This window comes from Numenius arquata, chromosome 12 (genome assembly GCF_964106895.1).
Source record: "Numenius arquata chromosome 12, bNumArq3.hap1.1, whole genome shotgun sequence".
Classification (NCBI taxonomy): Eukaryota; Metazoa; Chordata; class Aves; order Charadriiformes; family Scolopacidae; genus Numenius; species Numenius arquata.
This window is the reverse complement of record NC_133587.1, coordinates 6,271,387-6,294,250: the sequence shown is the minus strand read 5'-3', so window position 1 is coordinate 6,294,250 and position 22,864 is coordinate 6,271,387. Positions and strand designations below refer to the sequence as shown.

At 37.2% G+C, this 22,864-nt stretch overlaps 1 protein-coding gene across 1 annotated transcript; it reads left to right on the top strand.

Moving 5' to 3' along the window:
• The first annotated feature begins 7,603 nt into the window (after positions 1 to 7,603).
• On the top strand, positions 7,604 to 22,541 carry SPO11 (SPO11 initiator of meiotic double strand breaks). The gene is made up of 12 exons (XM_074157476.1): positions 7,604 to 7,701; positions 10,238 to 10,351; positions 13,382 to 13,470; positions 14,075 to 14,141; positions 14,355 to 14,463; positions 16,868 to 16,904; positions 17,127 to 17,236; positions 18,153 to 18,252; positions 19,543 to 19,580; positions 21,207 to 21,283; positions 21,487 to 21,598; positions 22,422 to 22,541. The coding sequence occupies exons 1-12, from the start codon at positions 7,604 to 7,606 to the stop codon at positions 22,539 to 22,541; spliced, it is 1,071 nt and encodes a 356-aa protein (XP_074013577.1).
• The last annotated feature ends 323 nt before the right edge of the window (positions 22,542 to 22,864 follow it).

The window sequence follows — 22,864 nt, the reverse complement described above, 5'->3', positions numbered from 1 at the left end:
GCATAGAGGACATGCAGAAAAATATTGAAATAATAAATTAACACTACATCAGATTTTTAGAAAGGAACTCTGGTAACAAGTGCTAGACCCCACCAGTCATCCACCTGCGCCTAAAAGAGAAGTAGGAATTCCTAACCTAGAAGAGGTTCTTGCTGACAGCAAGTGGCTATTTATTGTATTTATTGTTTATTAAAATTACTGAGCTAACACCCCAAAAGCTTGGCTTTTGCAGAGGATTGGAACTGTTATATATTTCTTTCTAACATGTATGATATTATCAGAAGGCTGATGACTGGGATGTGAGATTTGTCAATCAGAGACGACAGCAAGTAATTTCATTAATATTTTTGCACTGACTTAATTAGATACGGGGTTTTTTTTAAAATGACTTAGTTAAGCTGATGCAACATCCTGCAATGGACATAGCCTTGCAGATGTAGAGATGCTCTTAGCATGAAAGTAATCATAGTAAATTATTCTAATGTATTAGTAAATTTGATAAAGGATCTTAATCAATTGCATCAGGATCTGATTGAAAGTTCTCTATTTTACCATTTTGCTGCATGTTTTATATCAGAAAAAAAGGATTGTTCCGTAAAAAAGCCCAAGGTTTTTCCTTGCTATAGATATGTATGGACTCTCTGCATTTATCTGTGGGAAAAATCATCGCAAGAGCTATTTCTGAATAAACTATCCATAATAGCTCCCGCTGTGGATATTCTAGTCTGGAGAAGTCATGGGTCAGACAGCAAGTTGTTGCAGAATAGCTTATTCTGCATTAGCAATTCCAGTCAATTTTCCAGTGTAGAAAAGCCCTTAGTCCACAGCTCCAAACTCCTGTTTGTGCCAGAAGATTTTGTCTTTAGAGACCGGTATAAATTTGTTCTATTCAATTCTTTAAGGCCCAAATTCAGCACTGAACTCCCTTTGGGATCAATATATGAGATCAGCCAGGGAGAGCTTTATATTGTCGATGTTTGTATTTATGTGCACAGACTCCACAGTTTTATTAACCAAACACTTGATTAATGTGTTCTTGTAGCTGTGAGCTGTATACATTTTTGGCTGTGGGACATCCAATACCTTCTAGAGTTTGGTCCTAAACCAGAAGACAGAAAGTTGCCTGGAAGAAGATCCATCAAGCCCGACTCAAGATGGTTGGGAGCTTCCATCGCCGACAGCAGAGAAACAAGGCGAAACAGAGCAGAACGTCCTACCTTTCTCTGTGCCTGAACAGAAGATGGTTTACAGCAGAGAACATCCAGCACTTCTGAGTTTGCTCCGAGTACAGAGAAAAGAGCGGTCTGTAAACACACAGAATGGACTCTGAGTGTATCCTGGATGGGCAGCGCAGGGAAGTCTCCACTGAAGGCCAGTCCACAATCTCGCTGCATCCAGAACTACTTATACAGCGACTCGGTAGGACACGTTTTGGGCTGGATTCACATTTATATTTGAATCATGTTTTTTCTCTTCTCCAGTAAAAAACCCAGCAATCAAAGATAAGACATCTATGTTATTTTTTTTTATTATTTGATATACTTTTTACTGAGCCTTAGGACCCTCAAAAGCAAAGGCTGCCATTTATCCAAAATTACATCACAGTGCCCCTGGCATTTTTGTGGTGGGGACCAATTAACATTAGTAGCTTAATTAAAATCACCAAGTGCATTTTAAAGGATGACGTCAAGTTGATTTTAATCTAGGCTTCCAAAAATGAAGTAGAACTCTGTTAATCAACCGCCCCACCCTTTTCGTGATTTATATGGCCCTCAGTACTCAGTGTCAGCATAGACTCCTACGTCATCCTCTTACTTCATTTTCCCCAGGCATTATTTAATAACAAAGGTCTAAGTGCATCCTGAGTTTTACCTGTTGGCGTAAATCTGGGGCCATGACAGCACCGGTGTAGCATTCACAGAAATGAAAGAACAGATTTTGGCTCAAGTATTTTTAATGTACAGCAGCTGGCATTTTTGGGTTTAAAGAGCAAAATCACACCTGAGCGTTCATGCTTTCTAGGATTTTGCCAACAAAAGGAAAACAGAAAATAAACATGACGTTTTACTTTTTGAAAGCCAGAAATAATGGTGCAGCTGTTTCCAAGACTGCTACGTTCAAGCTGTCCCATGAACATGGAATAGACGACGTTCTTGCTCTCCAGTTATGTTTTAGGACAAATGTCTTCCATTTGTTTGTTTCAACATATTTTCCCTTTAACACATTTTTTAAATCACATTTTTTCCTAATAACAAGTTTATTCAATGTTCAGTTGAAGCCAGATTTGGCTTTTTACAAGTATATAGAAGTTTACAAATCGATTTGTTAGATATTATTACTGCTTCTATGGGATGACTTGTAGCTACCTGAGAACTTACCCCTGTTGGCAAATGGGTTTGATCAGATTTTTACCGAACTGACAATAAGAGCAGCTGATTTCTGGGAGCTGCCAGAGAGAGTGGAGGGAATGGGCTGTAACTCAGCCGTAGTCCTCAGCCCTATTATTTATTTAGCTGCTACATAAGCACTTCAGCCCAGATTTTAATTTGATTCCCATTCCTAGCAATGAAAAATGGGGTAATAGGTAAATGATGGGTGTTTGTCTCTCTCAGAAATAGACAGGCATTAGGTGCAGAGACTGGCGCTGTGTATTTGCATGGTCTCTTATTATTCAGCTGTCATGAACCTTTGATATAGAAGAGAGCAGAGAAAGACTTTAACTCTTTTCCCGTAATACAATTATATTTATTATTTGTATGAGAGAGACCTATAGGTTCTTCAACAGCAAGACAATCTCTTTGGTTTATTTTCAGCAGCCACTTACACTCTGTACAAGAAGGACACGGACTTGTTGGAGTGGGTCCAGAGGAGGCCACGTAGATGATCCAAGGGCTGGAGCCCCTCTGCTGTGAGGACAGGCTGAGAGAGTTGTTCAACCTGGAGAAGAGAAGGCTCCGGGGAGACCTTAGAGCCCTTTTTAGTACCTGAAGGGGCTACAGGAGAGATGGGGACAGGCTTTTCAGTAGGGCCTGTTGTGATAGGACAAGCTTAACAGCTTTAAACTAAAAGAGGGAACGTTTAGACTAGATATAAGGAAGAAATTTTTTATGATGAGGGTGGTGAGACACTAGCCCAGGCTGCCTAGAGAGGTGGTAGGTCTCCCATCCCTGGAAACATTCCAGGTCAGGTTGGACAGAGTTCTGAGCAACCTGATCTGGTTGAAGATGTCCCTGCTCATGGCATGGGGGTTGGACCAGATGGCCTTTTAAGTTCCTTTCCATCCCAAACTATTCTATGATTCTATGATGCACGGAGGCTTGGATGGTTCAAAGCATTTTCTCTATGTGCCTCGACAACATGCTCTTCAAAAGAATAATAAAAGTAGTAGAATGCCAGCTTCCCCATAGAAAATCCTCCTCTCATTTTCATCTAACTTTTCCAAGCCTTAGATCTGCTACAACTGATGTTTGTTTTTTTTTTTTTTTTTTTTTTTTTTTTTTTCCAAGCAGGTTATATACCTACCTGTTTTAAAACTGCGGCAAGTAGGAGAAGTTGAAACAGTAACTGGGACTACAGAGGGAGAATCAGGCTGAAGGAGTGTCCTGTCTTGGTGTGAGACCAGTTTAGGAATGAGAAATGTTGGCTACGATAGTACTGGGCAAGCTCAAGCTTCTCAGCATGTAAGAATTATGTCTTGGAATGTTCAGTCATATAATGCTGCCTGTTTGCAGCTTAATTATTGTCAACGAACCAGAGCGCACATGGCATTTATGCTAAATTGGGAAAAGGCATTCTTTTATTTAATTTACTTTGTGTTTCTTTGTCTCAAATACATGTGTTTCGCTGCCACCCGAAATACATTGTTGCCCCTAAAAGCATTAGAAAATGTTGGATCTGAAAACGACTGTGACAGAAATTAGATGGAACTTACTTTTCCTTTTAAGAAAGGCCTGCTAGAGTTTATTTCTGGCTGAAAGATAAAACACAAAAAGAAAAGATGGAAACAAAACCCCACTTCCTCTTACAGTGATTTGGCTCACCGCAGAATAAATATTTCACAGGTGTTTCTCACTCCAGAGCCAGGTAAACTGAAAACACGTATCAGTTGGTTTTGATTTCTTTTTAACCAACCATGGCAGTTGGAAGGAGATACCCCATTTGAAGTTGTTTGCTGTTAGCACTGAATGACTTTTCATCTCCTATTTCTTTGGGCTTTGCTCATTAGAAAAAGATCAGTAACTTTTCATGTAACTGGCAGATGATAGATCTGGCTCCCATTTCGTCCTGACTTATTCACAGTGAAGTCCATTGGCTCACAAGTTGTCCTTCCCAGGATTGTCCAGGTCACAACCAAGGAAGCTGGAAAGAAATTGAGGCTTGCTGGACCACGGTAGGCAAACTCCCAAGAAGCTCTTAAATGGCTGGTGGAGATTTTGAGCCTTCGTCTCTCTCCCTAACACTCCTGTCTGGCCCAAATACCCCGTAACTGCATATGAGAAGAGGAAAAATCTTTTGATAAGGTATGCAGTGAAGAAAAGGAAAAAGCATACCTCTGCTTTTGCATGTTTTATGTATTATTTATTCTACTCACGCAGTTATTTATAGATGAAAAATCAATAACAAGCAGTTTAAAATCTTGGCACTAAGATAAATGCACATTTTTGTTCTGTGTAGCTCTTCCGTTGTGTAGTATGTAGTGACAGCAACAGGTTTTGATCCGGACAGGTTCATCTTCAGACAGACTTTGAAACTGGCATCAGACATCTCATACAGACTATTTCATAGCACAGCTTCCTCCTGAAGTACACTGATAAGAGCAGATGTTTATAATAGGAGACAATCTTAAGGGAGCTTTTTGGGAACAGGGTATCTGTTAAAGCAAACAAATCTGGAAGTGTTTCATTCCCTATCGTACTTGTTTTATCAAGGATTAGTGAAATCATAGTGTTAAATTTAACAGCTTCAAAGTAGTAATTTTCTTTTCTCTGCCATCTGTGCTGCCCTCTACTGCACATCTTTGTAGAAGCAGGACAAACATTGCGCTAATCCATCAGTTACACTGCTTTTTTCACATTTTTCTTTCCATCTTAACATTTAATAGTCGTTCATTATTTCTAATATATATAAAAAATGCAGTCAGTATTTTCAATTTCAATTATTTTGGTTTTGGCTTTTTCTGCAAGCAGAGTTTAAAAAGGGAAAATAAATAAAGAGCGCTTTAGAAAATGAACCTGCTAGTTCATTTATTGATTGTACTTCATTTACTGGTCATATGCTGGATACTAATTTATGTCATTATATATATGTATATATATTTATTTACAAGTGTGCAATATTAAGGCTGAAGCAAGGAAACTTTTATTATTGTTGCTTGTTTTTTGATCTCTGCTTTGTTAACTCAGGTATAAGCATCGAGTATTTTGCTTGTGCTTTTTCATAGTTGCTGTTTGCTTCTGTGAAGAAGACACAAGTCATTAAATTAGCTTCTCACAAGTTGATGTATATAGTTTTGTTTGCAATCTGTTGCTAGGGGCATGATATAATTTTGTCAGCTCTATATCAAACAAAAATCTGTTGGGTTTTGATGTTGAATTGTTGGAAAGAGCTACAGAGATTTTACATAAATATTTCTGGAGTGATCTCAAGGTACCCAAAGGCCAAAGACTTAAGATGAAAGATCTGAAAATTTCAATTTATTAATTCCCCTTTCTTTTGCTTGTCTCTGTTAATTGATGCACCTTGTGTTTATATCATCATAGCCTGAGGTTTTGCTAGAATAAATTAATGCATGAGTGTTTTAATTACCTACCCAAGCTGGATTAGGACTGCTTACTCTTAGGAGTACCGAAGAATAAAGGTTCAGGGGTAGCAGCTAATGGAACAGCGGGAGAAACCAGCTGCCTCCAACATTTTAAACACTATGTCATCTAACTTGCTAACAACAAGTCTAAGCATCCCAGCATTTGAAATGCTGTTGGCAGCGAGCTTGATACAGCATGGCTTCCAATATTACTGACTGCTGTACGTAACACACGATGTTATCAACAGTGGGCTTTAAAAATTTTTATCTGGAAAGGACAAGCCTTTAAGATATCTATCTCTGAAGTAACTGCTAACACTCCCAGAATGACCACCGTCAGGCAGTCGATTATGATGACCTAGTTAGGAGTTGAAAATACGCTTTGGCATATCATAACTGCAAAGATTAAGAGCAGTTTAAATTCCTCGGATTTGTTTTTCTTCACCATCGAGTTACCAGTGAAGGAGCCTTGATCTCTGCACTCAAAACCCATTGAGGAAACCGATGTTCCTCTCTGGGAGAGCCGGGGGCTGCAGGGGGCTGTTTTGGTGGTGAAGAGGAACCGGTGCTCTTTTCTGGCCTTCACAGAGTCTCCCAGAAGTATTACAAAATTACAGAGAGTTTAAACTTTCTGAAGTGAAAGAGTCGAATTTTTGTAGGAAAAGGCGAATGCCTAAAGACAACAGGCAGGAAATGCACCAAAATGATAATTGCACGTGGGGTTTCTTTTCAGATTCGCAGTCTGTCTCTGGCCATGCATCCTCCATTTTGAGGGGGTGCCTCTGGCCGAGGATGGCATGTGAATCATTGAAGTGTTGGTTCAGCCGTAAGCCTTACGAAGTTTAGCATGTTTTTTCTTAAATCTTGGCTTCCTTGGAAGCTGGTGATTCATGACTCTTAGAATTGAGGGCTTATTGTTTGTTCAGAACACAAGTTTTTAACGGTGTATTGAGAAAGATTTGAAAACATATCCCAAGTCTATTCTAAAACTTCTGAATGCTGAGGGCAAATTATAAAAAATATTTTGAAATATTTAATCTCAATAGAAGTCAAATTCCATTTTGGGGCAGGAAGCTGATTTTTCAACACTTGGAGCTGCACTGAAGCTTTCAGCTTTTTTGGCTTTCTTCCAGCCACTTGAGAACAGCCAGGAAAAGACATTTGATATTGAGGGAAGAAAATACTTGCTGGTCGTCCAGAAAGGATGGGAATGCTATTGATGAGCCGTTTGGCCACTTTGGCTGGATTTATTCCAGTGACCCCGAGATCCGGGTGCTATGAAGTTTGTGCTTAAATATCTGCTCAGGCACAGCAGCTCCAGAGAGGGCTTTGAGGTTGGGCTCCCAGCGGTCAGTCAGGAAGGGCAGGAGGACACTCCTGTCAGGGTGGGTGGGGCCATCTCCTGTCTGTCAGGAAGGGCGGGAAGGAGAGCCATTGGTCAGTCAGGAAGGGCGGGAAGGAGAGCCATTGGTCAGTCAGGAAGGGTGGGAAGGAGAGCCATTGGTCAGTCAGGAAGAGCGGGAAGAGCCCTCAGTCTGTCAGGAGGGGCAGGGTTGGTTCCTGTCCGTTAGAAAGGGCAGGAAAAGCCTGTCAGTGAGGGCAGGAAAATCCTGACTTTGGTTTCCACAAAAATTGAGAAATTGTCTGCTTTTTCTCTCTGGCCCTACGCTTTGACCCCAGATCATGAGTTTTAAGTCCAGCATGGAGAATAGCCTTTTCTAATTTCTTTGGTAATCTCTTTTGCCTCTCTTTAGCATGGCGTCGCCCCTTCCAGAGCAGTTGGATTGGTCTGCACCAGCTTTCATGGAGGACCACAGTGGGTGTTCCAATGAAGAGCCAGCTGGGAGCAAGGACAGCTTCAGGAAAACAAGTCTTTTTGGTCATGAGAGCCACATCCCTAGGTAAAAGATGTGAAAAATACTCCCTTTCTGTGGTAATGCTTAAGTAGGTAGTGCACCATTGCACCTAATGGGCTTGTGCAAAAATGGAAAACATACTCCTCTACAAAAACACAGGGGAGAAGGGGCTCTCACACTGCAAACAGCATCTCCGTTCTCTCAGACCTCTCCAAAAAGTCTGTAGGTAGAGACAGAAATACAGAAACAATGACAAAACAAACGTACTGAATTTTCCTAATAAAGAGCTCTCATCATTTTTTAAAGACTCTTTCTATACACAGTATATCAGCCTCAGAGGCTAGAAGAGACTGGGAGTATTTTGAAAGTATTTTAAAAGGAAAAGGATAAGGATAATAATGATGATGACTTGGAGAGTTGTTAGTCTTTGCGGCAGGCTATGGCAACTTTAGCCGTGTACAGTTCTGGGTTTTGGAGCGTGTTGGTTTATTACACTGCGGATTTTTTATTTGTAACTGTTCCTCTTGTACATTTATATTGTTTGCTTGCTAAAGGTGCTATAATATTAATCTTTTATGCTATTAATGTTGAAGAGCATTTCTTGTGCTATATGCAAACAAGTGTCTACTCGTGCTGCAACGTTAGAAAAGATCAGGCAAACCCTGTGAGATATACAGTGGCTATCCCTTCTCTGCTCGGATTTTGCTGTTAACTAAATCAGAGTGAATTTTAAGCAGGCACATACTTGGCCAGTATTGTATGTTTTCTTACTAAAATTCAGTTAATCTCTGCAAAAGGAGACAGAATATCAGCAGGGGGTACACAGAGAATTGCTGTCCTCTACCTCCTATTTTGCCACATTTACAACTTCTGTTGGCCAATAAATCGGGGAAATTGGGACTGGAACAGAAACCTGGACTTTCCAATACTGCAGCAAACTTTGAAGTACATCTGGAATATTAAGAGAGTTACAGTGGACAGAACTAAATGAATAAGTAAAATATTTATGAGTATCAAAGCAATGATATGGTTTAGATTTCTTATCTGCCTATCTGTTCATTCATCCATCTGCCCATACAAATTTTTATTGTCTTCAATACTCTAATTTTTGTTATGTTGGAGGTCTGCACCATAATCAGCTTTGCTTACCTCTTTTACCTCTTGCTGCATTATACATTTAGCTCACCAGCCAGCCATTTCCTCTATGCTTAATAGAATTTCTATTTTGGATATGGCAGTGAGATGTAGGGTTTTAATTAGGAGGAAGAGACTATGAATCTGAAAGTTAGGGAATCTTGGACCTGATTATGAAAGTATTATACAGTAGAAAATGAATTTACGTATTGGCAGCACACCTTCTTGTATTATCAGCACTGCAAATGCTTCAGTTTCACCTTTGGAAAGCCATTAGTCTCTCTGTGTCCAAGTTTATTCATCTGAAAAACAGAAAAAAATCTTGTATTGTTTTTTGTTGAATGGTTTAATATTACTGGACATAAATGTTAGTAATACTAGTAGGGGTTTTTTTTATATATACAGATACTATTACAAATAACTTTTTAAAATAAAAGAAATTGCTTTCAAAAAATCATAATCTAGTTTCAGCAGAATAAGGAGTAAGTGGAAGCTGAGCTACAAAATGGAAGAAACATTTTCAGCTGATAGAAGAGAGGTTTAGCGACATTTCATTATTGTAGACTCATAGCTAGTCTTTAAAAATAATTCTTGCTGATTTTTTAACACTGGGATAATTAATTTTGTGTGGTGTGCACTGGTTTTGACTTGTCTTTTCTTAGTATACTACTTAATGGCAAAGTTGGACTTTGCTGATAAAACTTTGACCTAAAATAAGTTTTGTCTATTCTTTTAATTCCTACCTAAACTTATGATGGCATATAGTACACTTGTAATTTTAAGGACAGCTGAAATGTTGGATTCAGATTGCTTATGAAAATAAAAAGCATCTGTCATAACACTCAAACCAGCCTACAGTTTTGCTGCAAGGGATCTGCTGCAAGGTTACTTTGTCTTTTTAGGTGAAAGATACAGATTCTATTCTTTTCACAGTGCATCTGTTGAGACTAAACCTTCATATAATTAAAACCCTTAACAGTTTGTTCAGGGCAGCAGATCAAAAGGTTAACGTGCAATGGTACAACAGGAAGTATTTGTACTCTTGAACATTTTTTGAAATTTACAGCTTTTAAAAACAACTTAGCCCAAATCATAGCCAAAGCCAATATTACATCATTTATAGTAAAACATTTATCATTAGTTGCAAACCAGCCAGTTGGTCTAAAAGTTCAGCTGGTAAAAAATTTGATGGTTTCAGGATTGAATAGGAATGTACTTTTAATTGTGTCCTCGGTCATGCATCTGGAATGGAAAGTCAAAGATTTTAGGGAAACTGAACAAAACAAAATTACAAACCAAGAGAGTTCCTCCACAGTTCTGAAACAAATATGTCCTTGAAGCAGTTTTGGGTTACATGATTTTTGTAGGAGTGGGGATAGATGATCAAAACTTAAAGTAGAACTAGATTTTATCAGGTGAACTGTATTGTTAATTTTCTTTGTTTCAGTTCTGAAGTTCTTGAAGCAATAGAAAATGTTATTGAAGATGTATTTAAAAGCTTGGCTCAAAAAAAAGCACCTGTTCTCACACTGGCTAACAGATCAGGCTGGAGGAACATAGAGTAAGTATTATATATTGTAAAGTCCTGCCTTATATTAATATAAACGCCATGAATACAAATTTGATTATGTAATTTCCAGAAAGGTTAATCATACATAGTTCTATAAGTATTAGAATCAATAAATAATTTGACTTCTTAAAAAGTAGTGGACAAACAAAAAGTAATGCTTAGTAACCACTCTGTATGAACAGGCATCATGTATTAAGTAAGAGCAGACCATAGCATAAAGGGGAATGTAGAACTACTGTAATAGAGGTTAGAAAGGAAAGGGAGGTCCTATAAACAATCGTTTTCTGGAAGCGGTAGAAACTAGAAATGATAAGTCATGTTGGAGTGAAAAAATCTGTTTTAGGCTGGAAACAATTACTAGCAATTTTATCCTCCAATGCCCTTTCTGTGCTTCCTGTTTTCTTTTTGTTTTTCTGCTTTTCCTCATGCTATCTTATTTCTTTAAATGATAGTGATAAACTTATCTTTTTGTTCTTCAGAGAAGATGCATCTCACCTCTTCCTATTATATTTCTTACCTCTGTGTTGTGTTCTAAGCTCACTACCAGCCAAATAAAGCAAACCAAGCTTCTAATGTGTTATCTACATTTCAGATCTTATGCCAGGTTATCTAGACAGGATCAGAGAAAAAGCAACCTGTCCTCCTTTGTAACACACTTTGTGACTTGCAGAAGTTGCTTATGCAACAGTATTTTTCCAAGGAGCTCATTTAAATTGAAAATACCTGAAACTGAGAGATTAATTGCTTTCTATAATACAGAAGCAAAATGATGAAGGAAGACACAAGTCTGTTTCTTGCCCTGTGATAGCTTTGGATGTCAGTGGGTGAAAGGATATTTAGATTGACAAGATTGCAGAGGTGCTTGTCAGTGGACACATTACAAACATTTGAGGCTGAGAAAGCATAGCAAACCTTCCACGCGTAACACTTGGTGGAATACTCATTTAAAGAGAACAAAACATTTCTGTCAATCAAAAAACCCGAGGGGCCTGAAGGTAATCAGTTAACTGAAAAGCTTGTATGTTCCAGGGAATTTAATGCTTTGTGTCTTGATAGTTTGACAAAAATGTTTCACTCAGATGTCTGTAAAATTAAAATACTATAACAAAGTTTTGCAATTTTTGGCAATCTTTGGGGAAATGGCATTCCAGGCTAGAAAAACAAATGTGAGATGTTATTTGCCATCAGAACACATAGGGGGAAAAAATGTTCAAATTAAAACAAGTTAACATCACAGTGTGATAAAAATAAGACTCATCAATCACATTAAAAAAAGCTAAATCATTACTTATGGTGAAGAAATGTAAACTCAGATATGCATTTCCATTGAATAGTGACCTATATCCAACTTTAATACAGCAGTATAAGATTAAAATAAGAATAAATAGATAAATAAAAATAAAACCAGAGTTCCAAAATACAATATGAGTAGAAGAAAATATAGTCAGTGGGGCAATTTTTTTTCTTTCTTAGGCAGCCTTTTCATACCTAATCTACACAGCTGGAATCTGCTGGGCAGGAACTAGTAGAACGAAAGAATGATTTCATGTTTGAAATGTTCCTTGTAAACATTTGTAGATGCCCAGAGAGGTATTTACCTAAGAATGATGTCAATCAGTGAGAATGCCAGGCCTAAGGCAGAACAATCAGTTTCCATTGTCCATCTGTATCTTTCAAGGAAAGAAAAAAAAAAAAAGAAAAAAAAAAAAGAAGAAAAAAAAAAAAATATTTTGCATTAATGGAAAGAATTTTATAGAAGACTACCCTGCTGGGGTAAATGCAATCCTAGGCAGAATTGCTGGATGTCCGGTCTATTGATCTATTGCCAGTTTGCCATTGCCTTTATGAAACATCTGTGGCAGCCGCATCGATCAGGTCTTTCAGCACATTGTTTTCTGAAAGGAGCGTTCCTTATTTAACCCGGGAGCAACCCAGGAGAGTTTTAATTACTGTTTTTCTCCCTGGTTTTGTGCAGTTACAATGTAGGGACCATACAAGTGAAAAGCACAAATATCTTTGCAGCACGAAGGCACAAAAATTAACTTTAAAGCTATCAGGCAGATGCTCCACTGCTGTTTGTTATTGCTGTCACTTTACATGCGTGCACCGTGGTGTGTTCTGCCACCCAAAGGATAACTGGAGCAAAACCTTTGACAAAGAAAGAAATTTAGAAACATTATGTGGGTTTAAATAAAACAATGGCCCTTTTACCACCAATACTTTTAAAAAGTACATACAAAAGAATGCTTTAAAAACAGGGCTGTCATATCATAAGGCACTAAAATAATTTTAAGTAAAATAATGAAGTGTCATTAAGAAAATAACTGATTGTCTTGGTGAAATGTGCACCTTCAGACATTACATGGTGAAGCACGAAATGGTGGACCTCATTTAGATTAAACAATGGCTTAGAGACTAGAATGGGCTGTATTTTTCTTTCCAAAAGTTAATAATGGAATATGATTGAGTTATTCTGATAATGATTTAAGGGCATAAATTAGATAATATTACTGTAATATGAAGTTACAACACTTTTTCATACATTCTACGTTGGAAAGTCATTGTCAGACTTGATTTGTATTCTAATAATGATTCACATTTTTTTCTGTCATTTATTCCTTTGTTTTCATGCTAAATAATAATTGACGCTGATATATTAACAGTTATAAACATATATAAAATATTTTTCTTATCTCTGTTTTTATCTGGAAACTTATGTATTTTAGGCTTAAATGCAGCCTTGAAGTATCTTTTTGAGAAACTCTTTCATGTTTTGAAGCCAATGATCAGATGGGGGGCAGTTCAGTAGTGGGTCGTTTTGGCAGATGATGACAACTGCCTGTCTTTTTCCTTCGGCCGCTCCAACTCCACCCAAGTTCATGATTTCTGTACTGAGTCAGAAAATAGCACTAGCATATTTGACTAGAGGAAAGGGGTGTCCGTCTGAATTACCTTGCAGAGAACAGTTTACATATACTGAATAAGTTTACAGTTTCATTGTATTTGTTTGCAATGTATCAGATTTAAGGATTCTGTAGGTCTACAGATGATACCACATTGTACTACAAGACAAATAAGAAGTGACTGCCCTAGATCAGCATCAAAATTTGGTAAGTTAGAAAAATCCAAAAGCAGAATTCTTGTTTTTTCTTGTATTTTCGTTCAAAACCTTGTAAAAATCCAAACCCAACCAACCAACTAAAAACATTAAAAAATTATGCTTTGTGATTTAGAAGTGACTAATATAACCTGATATTGTGACCAGACCTTCAGCTTCTCTCTATTAAATTATAGTGAGTGACAGTGAAATTAATACAGCATTCTTACAGTTTCTACCCTCCCTGAATGAATATCAGCTGAAGGCATTTTCAAAAAGTCTTAATGTAAAAACATCACCCTTCAAAAAAACGCTAGCTAGGAAAGGAATCTTGGAATACGGACAATATGCTAATTTCTTATTCGAACTCAGTCATTTAATTTCTTGGCCTGGACAGCAGAGCATACATTCCCTCACTCGACTCCATCATATTTTTTCTAATTATGCTAGAAATTATTGGGTCTGTTGGTTGGTCTCTCTGTATTTTCATAGCCCGTTAAAATATACGTTTCAGAGTTTTATTTGATGAGACACAAATATGTGCCAATATAAAGACAAATTATTGTATATGCATTTCTGAAAATAGATAAAATATTTTGTAAAATGTATCTTTTCAGCTCTGCTGCTCAAAATATTATCTATGATCTATAAGATGGTGCAGACCAATACTTATGCAACTAAAAGGTAACATACTACATTTCTGTAATTTCAAATAAAGTGGTATTTTAAGAATGCTATTGTGAAAAACAGCCTATAGGATGCAAACCTGTGGGATAATGGATTCCTGTATGTAAAATGCTTTAGGTTGATTTAATTATCCATGTCCTCTATAAAATTCTCATGAGCCTACAGCTGTTTCAGTATTATAATTACAAATACAATATTTTGTCTTGATAGAGATATATATTATTCAGATACACTACTGTTTGGTAGCCAAAGTGTTGTGGACAATATAATCAATGACATTTCTTGCATGCTTAAGATACCTCGGAGAAGTCTACATGTAGTAAGTGGCTTATTATGAATGTTTTTATCATTATTTCCAAATCATATAGATTGACCTGATAGCTGAAATACAGAGAAGAGTTATCAGTAGGAAATACGTAGTTAAAATAAGTATCATTTGTGCAAATGAAACCTAATTATGGTTTATCGTAGCACTCAAAGCGTTTCTTCAGAGAAAATTCATAGAGCTTGCTTGCTCCAAAGAGTTTGGGACAAACTGCCAGCTAAAACCACAGGGCCTTTTGCTATTACCTACTGAAGGCAGAGCTTAAACTTCAGGGTGCAAGATATCTCTTCGGCAATTCGTACTCACGCAATTTGCTAACTTGGGGGTTAAATGAAAATTTAAAGTCAGTTAGCTATGTACCAACCTTTCAAATTTACTTGTATCTCATGCCTTACAAGAATTCCTCTGTATCTCTGAATATGGTTGTTAACATCATTTATCGCGAGTATGCCTTTATATACATGATGACAATAACATTGCTTAGGGTTTAGAAGGTTGATGGCAGTCGATAACTTCTTACTATCGATCAGAATTCTTTTCAGAGGTTTCTTGGTTTGCCTGTGCAATATAGTAACATAAAAGCACGTAACTTCAGATTTACTGTATGCATCTTACTGTTTTTTTCAGCTGTCTACAACTAAAGGTTTTGTTGCTGGCAATTTAAGTTACACTGAGGAAGATGGTACAAAAGTGAATTGTACCTGTGGTGCAACAGTATGTATTATAAAACAGTAATGGTAATTTGTAGTATCTACCTTTTGCATGATATCCTGCACTTCTTGTAGCTCAGGTTACTGTATACATTTATTATATAGGCCTGTGCTTGCGGCAAATCGAGACATTACAACCTGGGTGAAAAGAGAGATAAAAAGTATTGCTCAACAGTATTGCAATTTTGAAGCTCAGCTAAATACTCACCAGGAATATATATCCTTTGGACATAGTTTTTAGCACTACCTTCTACCATGGGAGCCTTGCAGGGGAAGGTGCATGTATTGTGTATATTACAATGTTCTGTCAAATAAGTGTTCTGAATCAAAGAATCCTGAGCACTCTGAACATAATCTATTGTGACAGAAATGAAGTGATTTCTGGCAGAGTAAGAAAACAAGTCTTACAGCCTGAGTTATTGTATTGATATGGTCCTCAATGAGCTGCTTCTACCACACTGGGCAGGCTCCTCTAGTAGCAACAACACAGATGAGAGACTGAATGGAGCCTTTAAAATTAAAGAAAGAAATCTCTTCCTAGACCCAAATTATGTTCTCATTTACAGAAGTTTAATGATGATACTCCATCAGCATAAGAGTTGGTATTGTCTTCATTTGCCCAGCACTGTACAACCAAAAGTATATAATATCAGGCTGTTTGGTGTCAGGATTGTACAGGAATTACAGACATTAGAAGGGCTTGTATTGTGAACTAATTTAATCAAAAGTGGCACTGAGCTAAAGAGAAGTTTGTAACCATGGTTTCATAAGAGTCAAGAGCCAATAGGTGGTTTGAGGAGATGAGATTCAACTCACCTAGTCCTAAAAGATTTCTTATATCTTTGCAGAATACGAAAGCAGGAACAAAACTCAGATTTAGTGACCATTGCCATAGTTTCCTGGAAAATGTGTTCATTGTGAGCCTAAGTCAGTAATTTCAAAATGGAAAGATAACCTCAGCTGCCTGCAATACTTTGTTTTGAGGCAGAGTGTAAAGACCCCTGTTGTTAATGCTCTTCTACAGCTCTTCATATTTTTGTTTGTTGAGTTGTTCCACCCTGGCACTGGAGGTGATTTAGCAGTTAGAAGTAAAAACAGACCACACACTTCAATATATACATACTCTTTTGCCAAGTTCTTCCTCTAGTTCCTGTTTTCTCATCCATATGCTTGCCAGATCGAGCCAATCCTAATATGAGATGTAAAGTAAACATTACTATGTCTTAAAATTGCTGCTTCAAAATAGTTATAAAATCAGGTTACAGGTTAATAAAAGAAAGGATTTAATGGTCTTCCAAAAAGAATACTTACATGTTTTAAGCCTATATTAAATTTGCAATCTTCACACCAAGCTGACTTTTTTTTTTTTCTGGCTGAGAGAGATAAATAATTAGGACATTGTTATCTCTGTAATGCCCATATGATGAACAATCTTCTGTGACAGTTGCACAAACACTTTTGAAAAGCATCTTGTTATAGCAGGAGGACTCCTACACAACCTACAATAGAGCAGGATATGAATGGTTGAATACAGTTATAAAAAGATGAAAATGTCAAGATTGATCTTGTATATAGAAGATGAATGGCTGTTTCAGGATATAATTGTGTCCTTCATTATCTAATGTTGTTATTTTAAAATATATCATTTTCTGTATTTAAAATGATTAATCTCATTTTTGTTGTTTTAGGCAGTCACTGTGCCATCTAATGTTCAAGGAATTAAAAGTATCCTTTGAGCAAGAGCTCTCATTGTAGACTGAAAAAATAAAGTAAAAACAAAGAATATTCCAAGTTAAACAATGTTCTGGTAATTTTTTCTTTGCTTGTTGGCTCTGAAATTGAGTCATGAACACTGTTTTTGGCTCCAGAATGGGTATTTTAGAGCATTTAGTTTTAATTGATTGGTGTGATGGATCATTTTACACGCAGCTAGCCTTAACAGAAAAGATTTAATCTCACATGCCAAATTTATGTTAATTGTAGAAAAAGATGCAACTTTTCAGAGACTCCTGGACGATGACTTCTGCAATAAATTGTCCCCATGTATAATGATTACGGTATGCATCTTACATTTCATATCGTCTAGCTAGACATAAGAATTTAAATAATACCTTAGTATTCTAGTGGAGCTCAAACTTGGTAAAAAGACCGTAATAAAATTAATATGAAACATGTCTAACAATATTTTTTTAAATTTTATCATCCTTACAGAAATACAAAATACACATTCTAAAGACTTATTTCCTCCAGACATCTCCTTAGATCTTGGTAGCTTATCAACTTCACGTGCTGCTGCAAAGTAGCTGCCCCAGACTCAGGAAACGTTAACTGTTGAGTAGCCCCTTGTCCTTCAGGATGTTTGGTTTAGCAAACCCAAATGAAACGGAATTGGTTGATTTTGGATTGTATTGAAAGAGCTATGGAGCCTGGAGAATTAATAGGAATGTGTAAATGGCATATGCATACCTATGTGTTCTGGGACAAATTTGGCCCACAATGAGGAAAAAACATATCCCCATACCTAAGAGAGATAAACATTTATACTGTGCGGCATAGTGTTCAATCACAGTTAGTCATGGCAAAAACTTGTTTTATAGTGTTTCCTTAGTGCCATAAATATTTTTGAAAAGAAGAGTGGCCTTCTTAAACCGGCTTATACAGATACCAGGGTACATTTATACATCAACTCCCAGACCTTGCAAATTAACTCCTTTAAATAGAGGACTGTGTGATACTTCTACAGCGCCTGTAACCCAGGACATCTGCCGCGCTGCTCCCTAGCCTGCTGCTCCTTCCCCCCTCACACAGCCAAAATAGGAGCATCAAACTTTTCCTGCAAAATAGCTGCTGGAGAAGTATTTCTGCCAGCATTTTGTTTGTTTGCTTGCTTTCAAATGACAAATGTAAACACATATGTAGCCAGATGCTGTTTTAATTAATTTAAAACTGTCTGCTTTTATTTTATTTCTTTAGGGAAGAGGCGTACCAGATCTTAATACACGACTTTTGGTCAGAAAGCTGTGGGATACTTTTCAACTTCCTATTTTCACCCTCATGGATGCAGATCCACACGGTAAATCTGTAGAGGTTCAATGACAAAAGGAAAGGAAAATTTATTTAGAATGTTTTTTTTCTCACTTTTATGGAAAGGTACTCAGAGCATACAGATCCAAGACAATCAGAAGGTTCCTGATTTATGCAGGATATATCTAGGAGTGCGGAGGGAGTTTACATCCCCACTGAATACATCCTTACTGTCTGTAATAATTTGTTGTGCTTTGAGGGATTAGTAAGAATCTTACCTTGTACCTAAAAAAAAATACATATTTATAGAATTTGTAGCTCAGAATAGAGCTGGATTTTGAAAGTACTTACGGGCCTTAAAAATGAGGATAAGGATAATGGAATCTATTGCATTGGACTAATTTTAATGGGAGTCAGGCACTTCACCACTTCTAAAAGTCTTGGGAGGTCCTAGCTATATCTTTACAGAACTAAATACCATTGAACATGTTGATCTGTCAAGAATTCCAGCTGTTGGCTATACTATTCTTTTTGTAAAATAAAAGGAAATAACAGGAACTTTTGTAAACATTGCTCAGTTTGGTATAAAGCAAAATTTCTAACTACATTATGAACCTTAGGCCAGATAGACATGAAGAAAATAGTATGTTTGAGCAAAGTGAGACTTTTATTTGTTATAAAGTAGTTTACATACACATATTCATAACTCAGCACTCATGTCAATAGCATACAGTAGTGAAACTAGAAACTACAAGTCTGATGCCAGCAGGAATAAAGTTAGTCCTAAAATGAATCCATCACATCCTGGATGTGCTGTTCTGTTACATCAGTGGCAGGTCTGAAATTTCCCTTATTTCCTGAGGGATTCTGTGTATTTGAGTCTATATGCCTTTGTTTGAATTCAGAGCTGTTGAATTCACATACACAAAAAGTAGAAAATCTCTTCCGTATCTACAGTGATAGCACCTGAAATTGGGGAGATTACTGCAAAATGAAAAGCAGCTGCTCAAAGCAATAGTATTAAGAGGCAGGGATTACAAAGGATAAAGACAGATTTTGTGATACATGTTGGACAATGTGTATCAAGAGCTGATTATCCTTGATTTTGAAATGACAATGCACAGACAGTGTGCAACATTTAACTATATAGAGGTGACACGTTATGCTCCAATTCTTATTATTTTGACATACCCTAAAAATAATTTTAAACTGTAAAGAACCTCACTAATCATAACGCTGTAACTGTTACACCATAAAATTGAATTCTTAATGCAGTCTTCTTTAACATGCCCAGTGTGCAGATAAACAAACACTTGACATTTTCTATTCTGCATCCTAGGTGTGGAAATAATGTGCATCTACAAATATGGATCTGTGGTGAGTATAATTTTTGCACTTCAAATATATTGTTTTGTAGCCCAGCCTTGAAGCTGGAACGTATGAAATGTTACAGTCATGTTGTGGTTTGGGCTGGGACACCTTTGTTAGAATGGTTACTGCCATTTATCAATTTGTTTCAACACAAAGACACAGTTTTTAGGCCTTGTGTATCTGCAGAAATGGCTTCTTCCTGCAACAGAAAGAAACTGGATAACTACGAGAGGTGTTTCTTTTAACTGTATTTCAGTTTTTCCCTGCTGCACAGGCAGTTTTCAGGAGTCCAAATAGAAAAGTGTTCTCCATTTTGCTTTGTTTCTGCCTTAGAAGAGAAATGAAGGCTGGAGGGACCATGGGAGGAGGAGGACGTAACTTGTGATATGGGTGACTCTCCACAAAATCATGTTATGTTGGTAAAGCTTTTGTTTTGGGGTGAGAATTGACTTATGGATACATGTGTAAGTGTGGAACACTTGTGGAAGTGGAAGCAAAGGGAACAAGAAGGCATTGTTGTATTACACTGCTAAAAGATGAGGTACAGGAAGACAATATGGAAGGCAGGCAGACTAAGGTGAAGGCAGAGGGCAGGAGCAGATGGGTGAACTGTTCAGTAGAGCAATGGAGAAAGAACATCCAAAGTAAAAAAGAAAGCAAACAAACAAAAAAAAAACAAACAACCCAAAAAAACAACTTTAGAGAACTGTCAAACATCAGAGTTCAAACATATGTCATAACCTAGGCCTCAAGGACATCCAGGGACACAGAACTCTCAAGTTTCCAGGTGAGCTGTCACACTTCAAACTCTCCTACAAAGGTGTGTAAATTTTATAAAACACCATCTTTCAGGAGTAAATTAAATTGTCAGGTTCCTTTGAAAGTTTATTTTGTTCAATTACAGAGGAACAGGTGTATCAAATGAAACTAGAATATGTCAAGTTTGTTACAAAAAAAAAATGGAAGTATTCCTTTATCCATGTAATTTAACTGTGGTACTTTGCTGGAAGGTGCTGTAGATGTCAAAAGTTTTCATGGATTTTAAAAGCAACCTGACAAAGTCGAGTATTACACTATCACCACTTCTGGCTCAGAAAGCTGAAGTCGCAAACCGTTGGGAGCAGGGGGAGTATTCTGAGAAGTATCATTAACTGCTTATTTGTTTTTATACTTTTCCTTAAGATATTTACTGTAGCCATGATACTGGACCTGATGAACCTTTGTTTGGAATATTTTTATATGATGTGCTACTTTCCAGCAGAAAATAGTAGAAATCTCCATATTTTTCATTGCTCCTCCTGGTTTTTTTGGGGTTTTTATTGGCAGACTCATATTGACTGTAAAAAATAAAAATAAAAAAGGCAACCAAAACGCAAAACTATTCAGACTAGATCAGCCTAAACTGGACTAGTCTAGAATCTATCATAGGCTGAAGGGTGCAAGTCTTAGCAAAGGAGCGCTTTCCGGCAAGGGGATATGGTGAGCTTCAGTTGTGCTATTTTCTATCATTCTGGTAGTGAAAATACCGAACTATCTCTGTAATAAAATCTGACTGTGACCTCGGAAGGCATATATCTCAAATAATTTAAACTAAAAGTCACTGAATGTTATAGTTGACCTTTCTTATTTTAGTCAATGTCTTTTGAGGCCCATCATCTCACCGTTCCGTCTATAAAGTGGCTTGGTCTCCTTCCATCTGATCTTGAGAGGTTAGTTATTTCCATACGAAAAACAGAAGCATTCTTCTGTTTCATAGACAGGAAATGCAACATGACTTAATGCACAAACAGACAACTGACATTTAAATCCATTATTCCTTTCATATATTATTTTGGCTTAATATAAAGAAATAAGATGGAATAAATATTTTTTAACTATCGGAGAAAATTTAACAGCTTTATTTTCTTTTCAGGTTACATATACGCAAAGATGCCCTGATTCCATTGACAAAGCGAGATCAAAATAAATTAGCAAGTATACAAAAGAGACCTTACATCACCTGCCAGCCAACGTGGAAAAAAGAAGTATGTATAAACACCTATTGTTTCCTATTTCTTACTCCCCATGGGACAAATCCCATATCCTCTTCCTCTTTATGATGACAAACTCAGTACAGCAGAACCAGTAAGGTTTTGCAGCCCTAAAAGAAGGCAAGATTGAGACAGCCCACGGCCACTGTCTCTGAATCAATGGGCCTGAAACGCTCACAGGCCAGAAGCAGCAGCTTTTTAGCTTTTTAAGCTTTCCTGCCATTAGTCATCTGATGATCGATCGCTGTACAGGGGATTTTACTGCCTTCCTAAATACTACAGAATATATTACATCTTTACAAGGAGGGGAATGCTTCCAGCGGTTACTTACTCAGTAGTAGACCTCTAATCTCACCTGTAGCTTTTAAAGCATATATCCCATTTCAGGTGTATATTGTGTGAAACGGTTAGAAAGGAAGAAAAGGCATCGTGTACCTTCTCCTCCCTGTTTATACTCATCTTATACATTGTTTGTGTTACTGTCAGGTGCACACTAGAGAACACATGAACGTATGTTCATGGATGCCCCATCCCTGGAGGTGTTCAAGGCCAGGCTGGATGGGGCTTTGAGCAACCTGGTCAAGTGGGAGGTGTCCCTGCCCATGGCAGGGGGTTGGAATGAGATGATCTTTTAGGTCCCTTCCAACTCTAACCATTCCCTGATTCTGTGATACAGTAAAATCAATCTCCACTCAGTGACAGGGATTTTGCATTTTACGGTTCTCATGCACATCCAACAACTGTAATTCTTATTTAAATCACCCTGGATTAGGCTGTTGCAGCATCACACATTAATTTGCTCTTTTTTTTTTTTTAGCTGGAAATTATGGCAGCATCTAAACTGAAAGCTGAAATTCAAGTTTTAACTTCTCTTTCATCAGATTACCTTTCCAGAGTCTATTTACCAAACAAACTGCAGTTTGGTGGATGGCTGTGAACATTTGTTTGCAAATGAAATGTTTTTTCTTGATATTGATTTATTTTGTTAACTGTGCTTAGAAAAAAATGCAGGGAGACAGAAGAGCAAGCTTTTTGTGAGGTTTCTTTATCATTGGAGCTGGGTGATCACTCTCTCTTTTTCCTCTTTCGAAATGTAAGAGAAATTACAATTGTTTTACAGAATACCGTTGAGTCCATCCTGTGGCTTCTGCCCTGTAGCAAAGCCAAATGCAACGGTACCTACATAAAAAGATAACGAAATATGTTCTTTCTGGCCAGAAAAGGTTAAGTTCAAAAATGTATCGAGAAATGACTTTGCCT